Raw genomic sequence first — 22510 nt, 5'->3', positions numbered from 1 at the left:
TAGATTTGAAATATTTAAAATTAATGTTTAACTTTTATTCAAATGATTTTTTTAACAAAAATTATTAATAGACCTAAGCATTACATTGCAAATGGTGTACTTATAAACTGGTGTTAAAAGATGTGTCACCAAAGGAGGTGTAGTACACCAAATTTATATTAAAATCATGCCCTAAATCCTTGCCTTATCACTTATAAATCATGCCTTTATAGGAGTAGAACGAAAACTAGCAAGAGTGCTAACGGTGACAGTGATAAGAAGTGTGGAAGTGAAAAAAGTAGTCTTGAAAGTAAAAGAAGAGAAAGAGGTATAAAAGAAGCATTGCAACAATGATGTGCCGAAGAAAGTTGGTCTGAGGGCGACAAAGCTGGTAGGAAAGAAAACAGTTATAGCGGTGTATGATGTGACAAAGAGAAGGTCAAGGAAGTAGTATTCAAGCTGAATGTACAAGATAACAGAATCGACAAAATAAATTTAACATTAAGCTCAAACTTAAGAATTTAACATGAGGAAAAAGTAATATTTGATATAAAGTGCATTCTGTTATAGAATACCGGCTATCTTGACTAACTCCATAAGAATAATTTTGTATAACGATTACATTCTGTATGTTTTAAACATACGAAACGGATCGGCACTTAAGGGTGATGACCACCAACACCTGTTTGCACTACGTTTTTCATTAAAACACGCTGTAGTATTAAGAAGAACTAGCAACACATTCGATCTGTATTGAATCCATATTGGAATTAAAAAAGAAAACAATTATCGAAACCAAAGAGTAACAACTGCTTGGTGTAATCAAGCCCACGGATGCAACGCGGTCAATTCACCGACTATTGTGGACTTCGTCTAGTCCCACATATTATCGCCGCGGAATATACACGGCATTTTGTCCGTTCCTGTAGTCCGAGCCTAAGATTCAGTCATAATTAGCAAATAACTATTAGGGATCATTTTAGGGAGTTCATCGCATTTGAGGTTTTTACACCTAAACGCTCAACACAATTGTTTGTGAAAGTGATGAAAGGACTTCCTACAAGAAAGACATGATCGTTAACCACAGCAGTTTTAGTTGTGGTCAAAATGGAAGGGTATCAAAGTAGTTAAAATTATCAAAAGACATAACCAACCGTCAGACACATAAAGTAAATTGATAGTTATAGCATATCACCGTTAGCTAGCCATTAAATTAAAGAAACTGAAAGACACGATTTTCAGCCAAATAGTCGTATTAATGTGTTGGTTGACGCCAGGTTAACTTTTATCTATGTGTACGGTGGTTTTAAGTGCAATCTGAGAACTAATTATTTTTTGTATTTTTATATTTGATACCCCACCACAACTAGCGTGACTGACATTCACGTTTCTTCTTAAGTAACTTTCCCGTTAGGTATTCTATGTTTACCCTCCAGTGAGTTTATTTGGGAACCTTGTCTTACTCTTTACAAGATGCCTCATTAGAACAATTTATTTTTATTCTAAAACATTGATAAAAATAACAGTATCAATCAGTACAACAGAACAATAAATCTTTACATCAATGACGCATACATATTTAAAATTTAACATTGAGAATAAATTATGTATTTTAATGTATTGAAGAGCGTATGCTATAAGTGTTAAGTAATGTATAATTATTTTAAAATGTTATGTAATGTATAGGTATTCAATAGTAATAACGTACAGTAACATGATAGTCGATTAGCAAACTCGACTAGTAGATTGATTGATATTTACTAGGTGATGCTCACGGGGCTGTGATCCATGCTGAATCATCGAATTGCTGGTAATGTATGACACTTGAGCAGTAACTCGTTCTATCGGCCGAGGAAGAGACTATACTCAAATAGCTGTCGAGCACATTGTCAAATAGGTAGACTGAAAATTAATTTAATAGAGAACTTTTAACGTCTACGTGAAAAGTTACAAAATTGGCCATCTAAGGAGGTTGTAACGTATTTTTTCTTTTTATATTAGTGAAACCACAAACCCACACACACTTGCAGCTCCATTGTTATAAAAATTCTTGTTTGATTTGTTGTTACTGTTATATAATTTCTTTGTTGTTATAATTTTCTGTAAAATGGTAAACTGTTTAAATGAATACAAACATACGAGTAGATCTTACCCTACTTATCGAACAGAAAAGTCTAGATTTGTAAAAAGCGATTTTTGTAAAGCAATATGAGTAAAATTGTTTTAAACATCCCTGACTACCACATATCTTTATTAAAATTAATCAAATATATTTATAACATTTTTGAGAAGACACAAAATATGAGTACAAACCTCCTGCAATAAACAAACTCTAAAGCATATAACACAACACACACACACACACACACACACACACACACACACACACACACACACACACACACACACACACACACACACACACACACACACACACACACAAATCGTAGGTATACATAAAATCCTAGATAGGGAGGAAGCAAGAGGCTTGTTTGTGATGGTTTAATCGAGATCTGATCAAACACGTTGCCATTTATCACACTCATGAGTATAATGAGGACATATAGTTCACAATGGCTTGCCTTCTACTACTTAACAGCTACTTATTAAACTAATTGTTTTAAACTGCCTGACGAACATAAAGGAGGATATTATTTTATATTATGTGGCAATTTTGTTGGTAAATGCTTGCAATACATTATGAGTTGGTAGTTTTAATAGTTTTTTACGATATTTTATGCGTAATACCAGTATTTATTGATGATTTACACTATCACTATCAAGAAATTTACATGGAATATCTTCTTTTATCGCCGGTGAATATTAGCGAGATTATTAACAGTCAGGCATTTAATTGGTGACGGATGAAATTGGTTTATGCTGTAACCATGTACAATTTTCAATATTTATTTCGACGATTGGAAACCCAGCTTCCTTGGCAGGTGTTGCAGTACTTACATATTTTATAAACTGCAGTAAATCGAAAGCATATCACTTGTACCCTTCGTTCCCCGAGGCCAGAGCCACTTTATTTCTTCTTAAATTCCCTACTAACAATTTAATATCGTGACCAAAGTCGCACAAAAACTAACTACATTCAAGAACAACAATACTATACTTCCATACTAAAAAGTTAAATACACCACCGTTACACTGTTGTAACACGTAGTATGAGTCAGACCGAACACCGGCACCGACAATATGAACGAATAAGTAAGAAAATAGAATTATTGCCAGTATTGTACCCTGTATTTTTTCTTATTGAGCCAGTATTGTAGCTCTTCGCTAGTCTTGATGCATTGTTCTTAATAAATGTTGATATTGACATCACTGACTAGTGACTACTGATAGGGTAATGTTGCCAACAGAATAAATAGGGGTTTCGACAAATGTTGGTAATAAATTCTCTGTGATTTTTGTAAAATTCGTGAACATCGTAACAAATTTCTAAAAAATGTAAGCATGTATAGAAAAGCAATTGTAGAGAATACGTTTAGGGACTAGATGTGTAGTATGTAATTTATTCTAGTATTTTATGCTTCCAGACTGGACCTGGTACAACAAAACCAGAATGGTTGCAAAGCTTGAGATTCATGCTTTTGTATTGGTAATCAACCCTAAGAACAAGTTATACAATTTTGATCAAAAATGCTTTTGAGTAATTTAGGAATTCTACATACAAATATTGGGTGTAATAAATATATAATAGTTGTGATATGTTCCAGGAATAAAAATTTCTACATTAGACTTAACATTATATATGATATTTCATAATTGAGAAATGAAAGCACAACTAAAACCCTTTATACAAAGTATGTATAATTTACTTATATGCTAATTTTTATTTTAAAAATAAGCATTGACACAACATTATTAGGATGTTGTGATGGGATTTATTTATTTTATTTTTTTTTTTCAAAATAAAGAATGGATTTTTACATGAACGCTAAAAGGTACTGCCCAGGGCTTCAAGAATGCTATGGACGCCACTGTATTGACATGCTCTACTGTTCACCAAACACACATTTGTAAATCAATAAAACATATACAAAGAATTACAATGAGGCATAGTGTAAGATATGTGTTGACAAAACTTACAAACTTAATTTAATACTCTATTCTTCAGATCTTTCTTTTTTAATTTTAAGAATAGCAATGTTAAACCGCTTATATTTGTAAGAAACAGTAGAGAACAGAGGAATTGAAGTTTTATAAAGATATTCTTATCTCAATGCTGATATCATATTTCCTGGAAGACAACAAATAAGTTCACTGATATATCCATCAGATGTCGCATTCTGGTGACGAGATCTGTAAACAGCACCTCTCTTTGCTGCGTTGCCTCCCCGCTACCCCCTCCAGTGTAGGAACAGCTTTGTCCGCCCGTCCTATTCTCCGACGTTGACGTGGCACTTCAACAAGTGTAGTCGTGGACTGTTGTCGACGTCGTAAGCAGAAGAATGTCTGACCATTATCCTTCATAAAGCCTAGCCTACTTACCGCACTGAAATTTAAAGTGTCAATCAGTGTTTTGCTCCAAAAGCAAATAGGATAATCTCACTTCATTCACGGTCCTTTTTGTGAACAACAAAATGGCCCTAACGAGTGAAACCCTTCCGTCGCCCCCAGGAGTCAATTGTATTGAGCATGAAAGGTGCAGTAAACGATTATTTTTCGGTTCAAGGGCCATAAAGCTTTACAATCCTCTTACCTAGATTTTAGTTACTCCCTAGGTTGCTTACGTCATTACTATAATACAGGTCCGATAAACGACCTTTATTGTGAAAAAGGGAGGAATTTATTACATAATGCATGACCTAAATGATTTTCCATGAACTTTTTTATTGTAAAAGTCGATTTTGTCTTCAAACTGTGTGAATCAATTGAAATTTTAGGTTATAAATAGTTAAATGTCACTTTGCAAATACTATTGTCGTTTGTAACTTGTATTATGAATGTTTTCCTTGGGATGAATAGTAGGCTTTGAACTCGTCATCGTTATTTTTGGTCAGCAGTTGCGCAATACAGTAAGTACTGAACATAATAAATTCCAATATGGCGGCAGTGACGAGGTAATTCTATTGTTGGTCTTGCAAACAAACGATATTTATCTTGAAATGTTCCCTCTTGTACCCCAATGCCCCAGACAATTATAACATTTAATTATCGTTTTTATACATAGTCTATACAGTTTCAGTTTGAGATTTTAATTTCAAGTAGATTTTGTTGTGACCTAATATCGATCCTATTCAAAATCAAAGCGTATTACGGAGTATTTATTTCATTGTCACTATATTTTGTAAATGTTGGGCGAACAAACTAATTTTGAGTGAAGGTTATTCGTTTTGTTCTTTTGAGATTAAATTTCCTTATTCTTTTTCCTCAATGTAAATTTTTTGTTTTCATCGGGTGGGGAGGGGCGCGGCAGTCCCAGAATCCCAGGACCGGCTAATGTGGTGGGGTTTCTGTATGCGAAAGGGTGGGGAGGGGAAAGCGAAATTAGAAACCTTGGCAGGGCTTCCGCTTCGACCTCACTGTTCAACTTCAGGACAAAGAACGGCGAACGCTGATGTTGTGACCGCGTACTAGATAAACACCTTCTACAAATGAATGTTAGACAATCAGTCTGGTAGGTCAAAACCGATACCTCAGTAACTTTACTTATGTTATATAAAATTGCCTTGTTGAAAGTTCTCTCGGGACTTACCCCCTTCGATGTTTAAAAGCGAAAAGTACGTGAAGGTCGCGTCTCGGCTCTTGCAACGCGTAACAAAAATGGATGCACTGTCTTTCCTCTCCAAAGTGAAGTGCTGTAGACGGATTAAATGCATAGATTTGCTAAGTTACCCAATTCCTAAAATAAACATATTCATTAGCTTGTATAAATTTTGCTATTACTAACATCATCATTGCTATTAGTTGTATTTTAAATGGCCCATTGTAAAAGACTTGAATTCTGTTAATGTATATACCATAAAGTTATTTATTTAAGCTGGCCTATTTAAATTAATTTAAATATTGTTTGATAAAGTAATATTAAGCGTTTATTTTATTATTTTGTTAATTTTATTTACAGCCAATATTTTTATTGGTTAGATTTTAAAATGTAGTTAAAATTCCATTGCTTTAAGTTGGTGTCGTGAGAGCCATGAAGTGTTATCTGAGACTGATAACCTATCTAATGTTAGTCAGTAGCAAACTAAACTACGAGTGTGACAGAGGCCCAATGTGGGTGGTCACATTAATCAAGGTCGAGCTAAGTTCACTGCATATGCGATGTTTTACGTTTATTTATATTCTTCTCAATTTCATATTAGTAACTTAGTTAAAGTTTTCTGAGTTATTTTTAGGTTACATTCTATAGTTTGTGTGTGTTTCGAAAATATCCGTATTTGATTTTACTCTTCCGATTAATGTAGTAGTGATTAATTTTATATCCGACTTGTTAGTTTTAAAATATAATATTCGTTTCGCCTGATTCTCATTTTTCTTATTGCTCAATCAATAACAACTACCAAATCGGCAAAACGCTCTCAATAATTTTTCAACCAAATATTTTGGAATAATATTCACTTGTTATACAGTTTAAATGTTAACACTAAATATTCCGTACAAATCACAGTTAGTTGTTTGGGGCTAATAAGGGCGAGATAATATATCTTTCATTCGATTATATTCATGTCATATTCATTAAGGATAACTATGTATTTCAGTAGGCTAAATGATTTTACATACTTGGTCGTAATAATTTGGTCGAATTAAAATTTGATGACTTTTGCAGCTTTTTTCATTAATTATTTAGTTTTTAATATAATATTAAATTCAACATTCTACAATAATATACAAATTCAATATCCTTTTTGTGTAGGACCTTCGTTGGAAACATGAACCTGAATTCATATTTAGCAAACCAAATCGTATGTTTGTTTCTAAACATAGACTAAATCCTTTATTCTATGGAATTAAATATTTTGCTGCTTATTATATCAAGAACATTGAACTATTTATTGTTTATGACTTCATTTCATAATAAATTATGATTTTCGGTATTTTATTTGTTGTTGTTGTGCCACTACAAGTTTTTTCCCAGTTTTTTTTCCTGTACAGATAATTATTAGTCAATGACTCTCCTAAAATTCTAGTTTTACTTTATTTTACAAACGTAGAGGTTTACCGGTAAACGAACCATGGAATTCATACAATAACAGAAAATAATAGGTAAATTTTGATGAATATGTTATGTGATAAAATACACACTAAATTTTCTGTCAAACGTTTAACAATATTAAATTGTCTAAAATATAAACACATTGATAACAGATGTAATAAAGAAAGGAAGGGGCGTTGGGCTTGTAAGAACACCCAAGTAAAAAGTTTTTATTATTTTTGATCAACAATGATAACCAGAAACAACCTCTTGTAACATTCATGTTTGAGTAAAAACCAATTTGAGCACAGTTAGAAATCAGTACCTATTATATTTGGCTATAAAATTGAAACTCAGCATTTTTGTATTGATAAGGTACAATTATTTTTATACATTAATACTAATCTCTTAAAATAATAAAAACCGTTTTATATACAACACTAAGTTATCAACTAATTCTATACAAATATTTTTAAGTGTATGGAATCTTTTATACTACCTATTTATTTATTAACTTTTTAACTATTAAATATAAACCGCACCATGTAAAAGGGAATACAAATCGGGGGAAAAACATTTAGGATATTTATTTTAAACTATTAATTTGGCAATTTATACTTCAGGGTGTAAAGAAATAAGCAAAATTGCAGGCAATAACACAACTTAAGTTCGTAGTGGTAGCCTAAATTACATTGCAGTTAAATAATCATTAAGACAAAAAGAGCAATGTGTGAATTCGTAACATTATTTTATGTACACCAAAGCCAAACCAATGATTTTTCTAAATTATTTTTATAACAAAACAATTACTCCACAATTCTCTAGGAACATATTAGCGATGTTTCAGTTTTATGGTTAAACAATTCTAAATTACACGCAAAGTTTAACACAAATGAACACTTCCAAAATAATGTTACGTATTAATGTAACTTTCCCTTTTGATATACGACGATTTATCAATATATACGAGTAGCTTGAAAAACTAACAAACTATTTATGTTTTAAATTATATACTAAAATTAATAACTTGGGGTATATTGATCATATTATTTTAAGCGTACCGGTAATGTTTTATTTTGCGCCTTATCACAAAATTGGGGTGTTGAATGGTTTAAGACAAGAAGGAATTATTTCGTGACCACCAAATGGAACCACTAAACTTCAAAACTTATCAATCAAATTCAAAATTATAACGTTTTCGATGGAAAATCAGTATTTTTTTGTTATATAGTAGGGCCAGCTTAAATATAGTACATGGTAACTTTAGCATGTACCTGTGCAAATCTGAAATAAACCTGAGAGTACAGAGTATATAGGAACTAATTTTTTCGGTTTGTTGGTGATGGAAACAGGTTTAAATGTAGAAGTTGCCTAGTATTAAGATCTCTGTTGTTTTCTCTATATATAATCCATATTCTGTGACTACAGATTTTACAAATAAGATATTTGGTTTTCAAATATGTAAATCTATATTACTTTAATTCTATTAAATGTATAATTATGGGGTAGTGTCTTATTTGGTATTTTAAAGCAAATTACGAAACTTATATTAAAAAGCGTGAATTCTTTTTCAACGGGTTTAAATATGTGCCTTTTTTTAAATACAGTAAATGATAGAAGTGCTTAGACCTTGAAGTCAGTCAGTTATACGACGCTGAGTGGCGTTGTTCTGAGAGATTTGACTTTTTCCGATTTTTTATTCCTTTCTACTATATTACGGTAATCTTATTTCTACACGTTTATTATCGATTTATAACGAGATAACCCTTCTGATTAAACCCAACCAGGCTGACTCGTACAGAACATACTTCTTTGTCAGCGGTTAATTAAGACAGTACTTTGAACCGAAACACATTTCTTTCTCTAAAACAAATAAACTAACCTTCAATAAAACTAAACGTCGATAACTGCTGTAATGTCAACAAAAAAGTAGATTTCTTTCAAATTAATCTGCGGGACGTTTCTTACATTAACTTAAATTTATAACGTATCTTTGATAAGTTTACCGTTGAAGCTAAGAACCGTCAAGAGCACAAGGGCTTATCTCAAAATTTTAGAAACAAATGTATAAACTATTTATTTAGTAGACTAATAATAGTGGACCTGAAATAAATAACTGGATCCATGTTGTCTCGCACAATAAATATTTACTTCAATGGTTTGTTATTGGATTTTAAACAAAAGAAAACGTTATTTCTTTTAAATCAAGTTATATACGTTCTAACTCAATAGCGTAGGGAGAGTGCATTTCCAAAGACATATTACCCCCTACAACGGAACAATATAGGTGAAACCCCATCATGGTGAATTATATAAAAATATAAGTTAACAGCTCGACAATTATTTTGAATGGATTTGTTTTGGGGGGGAAGGGGAAAACTCGCGGTAAGGTGGAGGGGGGTAACGCCCTTAACCTCTCCTTGGCTAGCTACTGTTTTGATCTTTTTGTATTTATAACGAGATAGAATTTTACCGCAGAAAAATATATTGGCCGCTATTGTGAAATATGATGCATTTGAAAAAAAAAACACACAATTCATCATATGTATGTATAAATCTCTCTCTTTACAAACATTGTAAATCTCTAGAAGGAAAATTAGAAATTGACTGTTAGTCTAACTCATACGTAATATTTGAACCTTTACATTTTCCAAGCCAAATCGATATATTTCTAACTGCACAATGAGTTAGAAATATATCGATTTACTCGCGAATCGAAAGAATTTATTCCATTTCACAAACTAACAATTTCCATTCAGTGAATTTGTGTACGTTAGCGTTGTTAATTTAATGTTTCTGATAGCTCACATGCAAACAGTGCGTTCTAAGATAAGGGAATCATATGAGTTATAGTTATTGTTTTATCTCGAGCAGATGTGATTTATTAAACAACCTCCGAGAATGTGCACGTAATGAAATTTTAAAATGGTTTATTAAATTTGGACAAACATTTTTAAATCCATGATTGAAATTAAAAACTTATAAATAAATCTTTAATTTGGTTTCTACTTAAAAAGCTGAAATTCTAATTAAGTACACATTTTTATCCAAAAACTTACAATAAATTGCGTAAGAAAGGTTCGAAATTACAATACAATTTTGTTCGAAAATATACAGTTGAGGATTACAGTAGAACTAATATGAGTCGTATGAGAACAATGAGAATTCTTGTTTCATATAGAAAGCGGTAAAAGTGGAAAATGTTAATAAACTATAAACATACAATTACAATTTCTGGACCAATAATTAGGAGTATTGTCTACAGTAGTAATAAAGTGCGAGAAAGAAGTACTTCCTTAAAGTACTCTAACAAGTTTATCCCATCTACTATTACTTGTGATCACTTTTGGCTATAAGATTGCGTAGGCTAAGGAGCTTTAAGTTTGGTAAAACTTACTAAAATCTTTCAAAACCTCATCTAATGTTAGTAAAGAGGCACAACAATGTGTAGCCTGTAGGCATTATACAAAGATACATTTAACCAAGATACTGTTACGGTAAACTGTAGTCTTAGTTTGAACTGCGAAGGATACAAAGGAATAAGTTAATTGAAAGCTACTTTATAAGTCAATGTGTCTTTTGTAAAACTAAGCCGTTTAAGTAGTTAAATTAGAATAAAATATATGAGACGGGACAGTATACAAGATGTTGAAAAGTTAAGATAGTACGGGGATATCGTGTTTTCTGTAAGAAGTTTTTGATAAACAGTAATTCGGATAAACAATATTTCGGTTAAACTGTAGCCTATTCCCCATTTACAATAAGTAGCTGAGAACAGGTTTAGGATGACAAGGTTTACTGACTACTACATTCTCTATCGAATCTCTGGGTAATCGGCTACTGACTCAACTTGACAAAGAATAATCGATAAATACGATAGGCAAACAACAAGTGGCAGCAGGTTTGTAAAACTGTATGAGCAGGTGGTTAATTCACGTCGTCACGCAACTCGTCCTTCCCTTCAGTGATTTTTGGAGGAGGGGAGGGGTCAGTGTAAAAGTAACGTGACAAGTCCGATCCTAGTTCTATAGGCGAATCCACAACGTCCTTTCTAATGTCTCTTTTACGCTTAAAATGTGAGAGAAGAATTATTGTTAATTTGCCAAATCTATGATTAATACACCGCATTACACAGGAATGAGCATGTAAGGCCAATAAACTACAGTATAAAATAATAACAAAATAAAAAATGTGCGAATTAATTCCTAATATAAAGTTTTAAGAATGTCTGTTTTAGTTAATTAGGTAACTCTGACGACTAGTAAGTGGAGGGGATATTTAACAGTTCTCAACTTCAGCTCTAAATATGTAGAAAATAGAGGAAAAGTTACCAGTGCCCAGAAATTGATACTTTTCCCGAACCCATAGAGTATCACATCTTGTATTGGGAATCGATATTAGACTGTTTATGGGGCTTATGTAAGTATATATATACATCATGGGCTATCACAAAGGACAATCAATCCCACTATCTTCTTCTCTTAGTCAACTGGAAACACTTGCCGTATTTTGAAAGATTATAGAATATTTTATAGACCATACAGAGGATTTTCGTAAACAAGCTTATTTAACTGGGTAAAAAAGTAACGAAAGTTGTATAAAAAAACTTTAAACTTCAAAAATGTTTAAGACGTTCTCAGGACCTTACAGACTTGTTAAAGGTAATTCATGCAATTTATAAATTCCGTGCATCTATAATTTGACCCGCGACATCCCGGAGTCGCGGAATGACAAGCCCGTTCAGTCGAAGGTTGAAGGGATTGTTGTCGGAACGTGGTGACTGAGATGACGTGAGTGATATATTGACACGTCGTTTTGTATAACTCCGGATATTTCATACTTTATAACATTTTTATCATTCGCCAAAAATAAATTAGTTTGTGAATCTGTTGTGTTTTATTAATCTTAATTTTCTACTACTTTTGTGATATTTTGTCATTGTACAATATGCTTAGAACAGGCTTTGCCTAATTATTTTTACATTTTATTCCCTACTACGATTTGATCTCAAACATGTTTTATTGGAGTGGGAGAGAGTTGTTACAAAAGGATCTTTATTTTTGATAGTATAAGGTTGAATGTTTCTATAATTTTCAGTCTGTTACTATATCGTGTTTAACATCCTGTCTTACAGGGCTGTACTCATCATTGGCGGGCCCCGGACCAGGCCCCGTCATGTGATGGAATACAGAGGATGTAGAAAATAAAAACTATTTGGGGAATATTCATTAGAATGACTTTAAGTCTGTATAGAGCATTTTTGTAATTTGCTGCTTTTTTCAAAACGCGGATAATAACATTTTGAAACCATGATCAGTGTGGTTTATGAATAAAAGAAAACGAAATCGAATACACTCCCAGACAATTTTATGTTATCTCTCTTCAAAATGATGAAAATGTAAAATTGAGAGTGATATTATCAGTTAAAATAAGCAACGGTCTTCTTAAACATGAAAATTTCAATTAAACCTTCATGTAATTACTTAATACTAATTTTTGCCTTAAAAATTTAATAAAACGTCTATTTACCAAAATTTGCTAATACTTATTATTTCTGAAAATACACTTTTTTATCGTCAGCAGTAGTTGTTGACTGGCACAATATGAGACATCTTTACTTGTGTGCTGCATCGAGTTGTCTTTTGGTGTTCTATCGTCAGCAGTAGTTGTTGACTGGCACAATATGAAATATCTTTACTTGTGTGCTGCATCGAGTTGTATTTTGGTGTTCTATCTTCAGCAGTAGTTGTTGACTGGCACAATATGAGACATCTTTACTTGTGCGCTGCATCGAGTTGTATTTTGGTGTTCTATCTTCAGCAGTAGTTGTTGACTGGCACAATATGAGACATCTTTACTTGTGTGCTGCATCGAGTTGTATTTTGGTGTTCTATCTTCAGCAGTAGTTGTTGACTGGCACAATATGAAATATCTTTACTTGTGCGCTGCATTCAGTTGTATTTTGGTGTTCTATCTTCAGCAGTAGTTGTTGACTGGCACAATATGAGATATCTTTACTTGTGCGCTGCATTCAGTTGTCTTTTGGTGTTCTGCCATCTGGTGCATCACACGCATGATGTTACTCTTTCAAAAATATAATATTCGCTTCCCATTTCTACCCAAATTCGGGAACACAGTGAAGACTTCAAAATAATCTTCAACTTATTTAACGACTATGTCCCACATTATTTATTGGTCTAAAGAACAAGAAGTAAGGGATATTTTTCATATATTTACAAACCGTATAATACTTAAATTTGAAAGAGGTTTTTCTTGCATAAATATATAATACATGCTTTATTTGATCAAATCTCCAACTTGAAGAAAATCAGTCATAGCTTTTCTTCAAAGTCTCATAAGGTCCTTGGCATATATGGGTTACTTTTATTTGATATCTTCCATTTTGTTTCCTCATAGTGGATTCTGTTGTTTTAGTTATTATCCTATCATTTGAGTTTGTTTGTTGCATTTTTCCAAACACTATCGTAGGGTTCAAAAAGAAGAAAATTTATTTATACTGTACTTTCCTTCACGTGTGCGTCTAGAATCTGGCGTCTATCCAATTCTACGCCAGTGATTCTCTGGTGGGTTATTTTTGATTTCACTGTCCAGCATTAGGCAGAAACACTTGGCCAAGGCCATAGGATCGCTCTTCCGTCCATTGTCATAACACATGTGAATTTTATTTCAACACTCGCACAAGAGTTAAACTCACTTCTTAAATGGTTTATTGATCAAGATTTAATTCACGTACATAAAAACAAGCTTCCATTTCGCTCATAACTTTTGAGAAAAATGTAAGCGAGCATTACACTATTAACTGTAAACATTTTTATTATTATTATCACTATTACACAGTGTGTGTGGATGAATTACTTTCTACGTTCAACATGTTCTTCAATTCTGCCTTCATTCCTTGTCTTGTTTGCCCTTCACCTTACAAACCAATTCTCTCTTTTGAATTTTGCTACCTATTTTTAATTGTGTTACATTTTTTATATTTAACAGTTCAAATTAGGTTGGACCCAAATTTTGTTTTTTAACGTGAGCCATGAGGGAAGGATTGCTTTACTAAACTCGGTTTTTGTATGACTCTTTTAATTCTTCGATTCTTTTAATATTAAGCTAGATTTGGACACTTAATTCACTGCGCGATATTTTATTGGTTGAGTGCTGTTGATTCAAAACTCGTTTTTTGTCGTTAAACGTAACAAAAGAGGACGTTTTGCCCCCAAAATCAATTGTTCCTGTGTACCTGTACCAAGTCTCTAGGACCAGAGTTATCGCACAGACAACTTGCCATTTAATCTTTTCACCCCAAAATAAATAGAGTTCTCCCTTGGACCAAAAGGAACCTATGTGCTGTGTACCAAGTTTCAAGTCTCTACGAGCCTTTTAGTAAAAGTTTTCGCACAGACGAACGAACAGACAACGAACGGTTTTAACCTGTATAAGCCCATGGGGTCAGTATCAACCCTCTACTAGTACAACCGTATATTAGAGTAAAAGTTTATCTGCTCTATATTCTGAGTATATATAGGGTAAGAAGAACCCTAACAAGTAGACAAGTAGCTATAACAAAGTTGGATATTTACAAAACTAACTCCATTCACGTAAGCATGTGTTGACAATAAACTAGAAAGTGTCGTAAACACAGTCAGTGTTGGAGACAAAACAAACGACAATGCAGCGTTAAGCACGTGTTATCATTCGTGCTTAGTGTTGTGTAAATAGACCATTGTCGGGAATAACTTGAGCCAATTAGACCTAAGATTTCGTGCACCACCAGCATCCCTGGCGGCTTTTTCAAAATTCACTGTTGTATAGATATATCGGTTTTAATCTTTCATTAAAAAGTTCTATTACGAGAAACTTTGCATTTACGTGTCTTTAGATGTTTTAATTGATTACTATACATGTTATTATTCCCCTAATATTGAATAATGTGTTGTTCAAATAAAATTGTCTTGGCCGTTTTCTTCGTTAAATATTTTACTGTTAAAATCACCATATTTTGATTTGACAAATGTAGTTTAACTTTAATTGGACGGTTGATTAAGCTTTCAAACGCTCGTAAATGATAATAATAATAATAGCATTTTATAAATGTAGACAACATTGTGTTAACATTTCTATACAACGTACCATTTTAAATTATGTATAGATATGCTGACAGTAAATCGATGATAAACATAATACGGTAACATGTATAACCTTGGAAATATCAGGATATCATTAGTCTATATGTTCCCTACATTCAAAATGCTTAAGAAAACTATAACATGAAGTTATTCACTAATTTTTATTATTTAAATGTTTTATATATTTAGAGAGATTATAGAATAATATGGCTCAAACTTGCAAAGAGAGGTTTCTAAACTACAGTAATTCAGATTCTATTCTTGAAGTCTTGGCGTTTATCTATACCGTGTGTTGAACTAGTGATATTCCTATAACCTCCAATAATTGTATATACATTTGAAATGTGTTACTATTACAAATATATAACCAAGGAAAGTTCGGATATTCGAACCCTCTAAAACATATTGGTGTGACTCCCCTAACTGTGTCTCCTTTGTAATTATAGAATAATTATAGAATTATATTGCAAGACTAACAGTTTCTGAAACTCATACATCTTTCGACATCCACATATTCCTATAAGAATTTCATAATAGACCACTCTCGATATTGTACTTTTTCATCACTTACTCTCAAGCTTTTCAATGTCAGATTCTTTATCAATTCATAATGCCAGAGGAAACTTTTGAATATACATAACTAGCGTACATACTGGTACATGTGTCAAATTTAATAATATTTGAGCAATATGAAATTGTACACATTTTGTTGTATTTGTATTCTATAAGGCTTTATTAATCGTAATTAATACAAGTACTAAGAAGTTAGATTTTGTTTAATTAGTTCATTAATTCAGCTACATATCGGAGTAGTATATACTGTAATCCTAGTAAATAAATACGAGACATACAAAATGGACGTAGTAGCTTAGTAATTACAAGATAACAGTTGCGGCATTTAAACTGTCATCTTTAAAGCATTAGGATTGTTTTGATCAACCATTTGATATAGCCATTATCTTTAAATAATGTTTTACGTTATTAATACTGTTTATGTTCGTAAACCTTGTTTATCTGTGTATTTTATACTTAAAACGTTTTGTTGGATATTTAAAGTGTTGTTGAAAAGTCCATCTCAATTTTGTTAGATAAATTCCTAATAATATATAAATTATAATTAATATTATAAATTATATTATATAAATTATAATATACCTATAATATAATAAATTCCAATGGTTCCTAATAATTATCTAAAAAATGTATAGATTCTTCAGTATCATCTAATTTGGTGCTGGATATTCTCATATGGTTTATGGCCAGCCCGTTCTTGAGGATCCCCCCCCCCCGTTTGACCAATAATAACCTAGAGACTTGACTTAAAATTAAACAAATTAGCATAGTCTTCGATAAGTACTTGGATAAATAAAAACATTGAAGTATATTTAGAACGCAGGGATAACAGTTATTCTGTTTAAACTTGGTGTACAACAAGGCTATTACAATTAATACCTTTAATTTTCAAACTAACTATTAATATATTGATGTTAGTTTAAAAGAGTTTTTATTTCCCCTGTACAGGCCGAGAATGAATGAATCACGATCTTCTGTGCTGTTTCGCATTTAAACTCTGCAGTATTGCGTTAGTCTTATCTTTTTAATATTTCTAAAACATAAAAGATAATCGAATTTGAAAAGTTTTAAATTTTCAGATCCCAATTTTAGGCAAATAAAATAAAAACCTAATTTATTACAAATTCAAGAACAACAATTTTTACAGGTTATAGAAAAAATAAAATTATTTGTAATGGTTATTCATTAAATAAATCGGTATTGTATTGCAATACAGTACATTAGTCTTACAATAAGTTTCTAAGTTAATTCTATAAGAATAAAATAAAATTTGCAAAGTGAACAACAAACATCGTTGATGCTGTACAAGGTGGTGGTAATGTCCTTGCGGGGGGAGGAGGTTTAAAACGTCAATAGAGACCCTATCCCCCCCACTAAAGCCCTCTTTCGTGACCTCTGATAACCTTGACTAGCCTGATAAAGACATCCCGCCAACCTTAATGCACAATAGTCGACGTACGCTATTCGTAGACTTGTTTTTATTCTGCTTCACATTCACTTGTGACTAAAGTCCATTGTTTTCATGTGACGCGCAGGAATAGATAGCGATCGTATCTTGTGTTATGTTTGCTGTCACGTATTTTTTGTCGTTTGTATTTTCTTGAGATTTACTACAGTACGCCAATTAGGTTATTTAATTGACTGGTTGGATATTGCTTAATTCTTCAATTCATAAATTCGGGTATTTCCTGAATAATAATTTGTTGATAAAGGACTTTTGAAGAATTTTTTAGTTTGTATGCTGTGGGTTGTTTGTTTATCATTACATTGGTCATATGAGTAACCATGACAGCAACGAGAAAGTAGCAGAATAAATTTAAAAAATAAACATGAGTACAGCCATATGAGATTTAAACATATTGAGATATTTTTATTTATAGAGTAATATAAGAAGAAAAATAATTTAATGGAATGTCGGTGACAAGTTTTATACGCTGTAGTAACATCCGTACCTCACTGCAACTTTTTATTATTCGAACACAGGTATGAAACCCAACTTAATGAACAAAATCGTTGCTAAATGTATCTTAATTCAAAATATCTCGTGAAAAATTTCATCTGTAGACTTTGAAATTTGCAAGTAATTTCATCATTATACGAGCAAGAATGAATTCTGTGATGGTATATGCCAAACCAAGGTACTGTATTTGAATTTGGCTCATCGTTATTGGAGCCTATCTCAGTAGGCTGACACGACTTATCTTTTGTCTACCGGGAGGATGTAGATTCTTTCTGATGACTGAGTTTATTTGTCCGCAGAACATCTCGAGAATTAAATGAACTATAGATTTGAAATTTTGCAACCTACCTAAACGAAGCATGTTACATGACAAATGGTCTACTCCAGAAAATAGCTAAAATATGTGTTGAGACAATATAATTAATAAAAAAGCATATATAGTGTCAAAATCACGTTATGAGTGTATAACTTTGTAATTTAACATGGCGGTGTATTTCCTGAAGCTTTAAAAATCCCCAGACTGTTATAAGTAGTCGTCACTAATTATAAGGAAAACAGTACAACTTATTCAAAGTGAGTAAAATGGCCTTCAGATTTCCTTCAAACGAATATGTCAAGTATGAAAAGAGCAAGATAAATCACGATAGTTCGTGTTAGTAAAATCTTTGATCATTGATAAATTTGGTAGCTTTGTCAAGGTATGTAATCGGAATGCACGGACAATTAATTCGTTTTTGTATTTTATTTAATACTTAAATAAAAGAAAAACTTGTTTCCAATCTTTGGACGAAGAGTAAGAACGAGGTACTCGTATATTCGACAAGTACCTGAATTGGTGTTATTTAAAGAGAATGGTTTGACTTGGGCTTATCATCCTTTAAAGTTGTTCTCTCCTAAAGGTATACAATTCGCTCAACGGAATTTCTACTGCTTGTAACAGGTATTGAAGCTGCTTGTCACATTTTGGTGTATCTTCACTATATCTTGAAATCGGCATCCTTTCAGTTTACTTGATTTTGGCCTTTGGGGAGGTGAGTGGGGAGCCTTGATTATGTGAATCCGTCCGAAGGATCCATAATCAAGGATGTGGTGAAGGGGGGGCTGTGCACTTAGCCTATCCAGATACTGCTGGACAAGTTGTGATTTGTGAGTCGGAGCGTTATCACGTTGGAGTTCCCAATTCTTACTTTGACGAATTTGTAACCTTTTTCAATGAACGACACCCCGTAACCGACGTAAAACATTACGATAGTATTCTTTTAGAAACGATCTCATAATGTTCAACATGCGATATGATATCAATCTGGATATTTTTGAACGGACTTCTTATACCAATAATAAGCAATGGTAACCCAATCTGGCATGTCCGGGGCCGATGTAGGTGTAGGTTGTCTGCTCGGCTAGGCCTCAATCGAGTCCAGTACACAGATTATTTTGATACGTTAACATAATACGGTATTTCATGTTTTAATATTAATTAAAATTAACTTAAACCCACTCTATTTTAATTTTTTATTTGTCCAATTGTTAATGTTACGTTGTAGTAAAATAGTAGACAGTAAAAAATGATAATACATTCCGAACTTAATTGGGATTGTTAAACAGTTTAACCAATAATGTAGATTTATCCAAACAAAACAAGGTAACCCATTTACGTGCTAATAAAATGATAAAAGATAATATAAACAATAAATCACTATCGTATATATTTATAGCTGCAAAATATAAAATTATTGATTAGGTATTGTATTGTGATTTTTCCTCCCAATTAACGATCGTATAATCAAAGAGGCACTGAAGACAAAGCAAAATAATGAAACTAATTTGGATTTTAGCGCTCTGTAATGAATCATATGTTGCAATTACTGGCGTTTTTGTTTGTATTTTATCACGAGTTAACAATTTAAAATGGATCTTTAAGTTACAACCAAAGAAACTACATATTTTATTTAAAGAATTACAACGAATAAACTTCAAACTCTGACAATGTCCAGGCTTTATAATGAAATGCAGACTTTTTAAACACAACTGTGACTAACTTTTGCAACAGAGAATTCCTAACTTTCGATATGGTTTGGTAGGATAAATTAATTACGAATTTAGTATCATAGTTAAGTCTAGGCATAAGCACATTATCTCTTATAAGCATAATTATTTTAAATGACTATCTTTACACTAACATCGTCGCTAAGTGTTCAAAAATCTCTAGATTTGCTGTATTAATGTTGATTGATTTTTAAATATGTCTACAACTTAGTACCACTTCTACCACCATAACGGTCAGTTGTTTGAATTGTGCACGGTTATTTTACCAATATTTCTTTAAGCCACAACAATTTTTTTACTGCCATAAATTATTATCTTACGAGTAACGTTTAAATTTAAAGACGTAATGCAATATTGTGGCATATATGCAGTAATCGGAAATAATAGAATTTGGATGAAAATAGATCAGATTTTTATTAGCATATCAAAGTGTAGTGTTAATTTTTGCTTTCATTGGAGAAGGTAGCCTATATACAGAAGGAGGGAGCTTTAGAATACGAAAGCCCTCAACTAGAAGATATTCTAGAGCCTTCTCCCGCAAAATAAAAACTACCTAGTATTTTTCTAAAGAATAGTCCTTCACTATATTTTTAATTAGTGTGCATTATTTTACTACAAACAGTACGCAGGACTGACAAATGTGAAAGTTGGTTACAGGCTAGTTTCTTTAACCTAACCTAAAACTAACAAAAAAGCATTGCTATGAGCTGTCTGCAAGCCTTGAAGTGTCGACAAAACATCTGAGCCATTCATTTAAACATAAACTTGCAAGACAGGCGTCATTGTATTGCCAGTCTCCCATAATTTTATCGGGGATTAACACGTATTAAAATAAAATCTGTTATTTCATACTTAATCATTATTGAATTACTACGTTACTTAAAATGTCATCACTTTTACAAAGTAATTTTCTAAAGGCTTCTCTGAAGGAATAGTTAGATTTTGTGACATAATTGAGAAATTAATAATTTTATTTCTCCTGAATTACATGCACTCAATATCTCGAAAATCGTTTTAAATACAACTAAAGTTCTTATGTGACAAAAATTTTAAGAAATGTTTCTGGTTTGCATTAAAAAACTCCTTTTTCCTATTTGTCTAGGTCAATAAATAACCAACTTGTGATATTGAAGCGAAATTACGTTCCGGGCTGGTTAACGAACGTGGCCGAGGTATTTATAAGATACATTTTTGTACCAAGTTTCAGTTCGATTGGACCATCTTAGGCTGTTATTGTTTCTACAAGGTGCGTTATACAGCATATAGTTCGGTGAAGTTATGCAGAAATTTTCGCTAAGCGATACCACGAGGAAAGTAGGAATAGAAATAGGCTGACTTTATACAAAAATCTTTCCCAAAGCAGTATCAGCTTGTTTTATTTTGTTACTGGCACTTTAAAAAGGCATTTGCATCTGACAAAAATTAAAATGTCGGTAAATTTTGCTTTCATAAAACATTGTATTTAATTAGTTGTTAGTTATTAATAATTGTTTCAAACTGGTTGATAACTCATATAACAAACTTTTGATTCGTAACATTTGTAATGGAATCATTTTTGAAATCTGTATAAGAATTTCAACATTGTTTTACAGGAGATACTAAGATTATATAGAGTAGACTAATATTTTGTGTTGAGAGAATTATTTAAAAACAATTGTTTACGTGCTCTCGAATATTACAGTTTATATCATATTTGTATTTTCGAAAAAAAAAGTATGGCAAGTTCTTCATAAATTGAATATGTTTTAGGTTAAATTATACTAATGTTATATAATTAGGTTTTAATAAAAAATTAGGTTATAATCTAAAGGATTTCGACCCTGCTCTCAATTAATACAGCGAGCAAATTAAAGCTTTCTTCTATGTTTATAATTCCTCCTTTCCCAGAAAAAACGATTTTGTTGTGAATGCACGTTGATATTATCAATGAAAATATGATGATACTACTTTCAGTATATAGGTACTAGAATTGAAATTAAAATGTATACAATTCCTTCATTCTAAAAGATCAACTAAACATTTTGACAATGACTATACATATATTGATTTGTTAGTTTATGCTTTGTAACCTATGCATATCAATAAAACGTTTAAAGATAAAATTAACATTAATTAGTATTTATATAATATATTTTTTATATAAGCGTTTTAATCCATTATTCATGCAAACGCCAGTGAAAGTGAAATATTCTTGATTTATAATATGAACCTGGGTTTTCTGTATTAATCCACACTCAATGTACCAGAGTATAATTCTTTATAAAAAAGTTCAAAGACGTAAGAGAGATTTTAACCACCTCCACCAAGCATTTACACATCTTAAAAGATGTTTCATTATTTGTTGCAGTTCTGTTGTCTTGTGACACGTTATAGCCAACTACAGATTTATATGATAAATGAAATTGTTGTCATATCCTTTTTAGGTTCTCATGTAAAACTTATACGTTATAAAACTGCATAATACGAATAAAAAACTACAAGTTAACAAGGAAAGTTGTATTTAGTAGTTACAAATTTGTACTTTAGCAGAAAAACGAAACGAGGTTGTTCATTTGCTTTTGCGAATTATATTATAAATCCCAAAAGTGTTTTGTGAACTTTCTGTACATTACATTGTACAACATAACCATTTCAGCCGCATGATAACTTGTTCAGAGATTGTAC

At 32.0% G+C, this 22510-nt stretch overlaps 1 protein-coding gene across 3 annotated transcripts in view; it reads left to right on the top strand.

The window, feature by feature from the left end:
* Positions 1 to 4357: 4357 nt before the first annotated feature.
* The window catches only part of LOC124363683 (zinc finger CCCH domain-containing protein 4), a 49436-nt gene continuing 31283 nt past the window's right edge, over positions 4358 to 22510 (top strand). For 2 of the 3 annotated variants that reach the window (XM_046818951.1, XM_046818945.1), the window contains exon 1: positions 4358 to 4633. In XM_046818951.1, the coding sequence (XP_046674907.1) occupies positions 4572 to 4633 (62 nt within the window). In that variant the 5' untranslated portion in view covers positions 4358 to 4571. Of the gene's footprint in view, positions 4634 to 5467; positions 5609 to 22510 lie in introns of those variants that run through there. The other variant, XM_046818956.1, reaches the window with a different exon arrangement.

This window comes from Homalodisca vitripennis, chromosome 1, assembly GCF_021130785.1.
Source record: "Homalodisca vitripennis isolate AUS2020 chromosome 1, UT_GWSS_2.1, whole genome shotgun sequence".
In the NCBI taxonomy this organism is placed as follows: Eukaryota; Metazoa; Arthropoda; class Insecta; order Hemiptera; family Cicadellidae; genus Homalodisca; species Homalodisca vitripennis.
The sequence above is the reverse complement of the archived record's forward strand: the minus strand, read 5'-3'. Positions and strand labels throughout refer to the sequence as shown.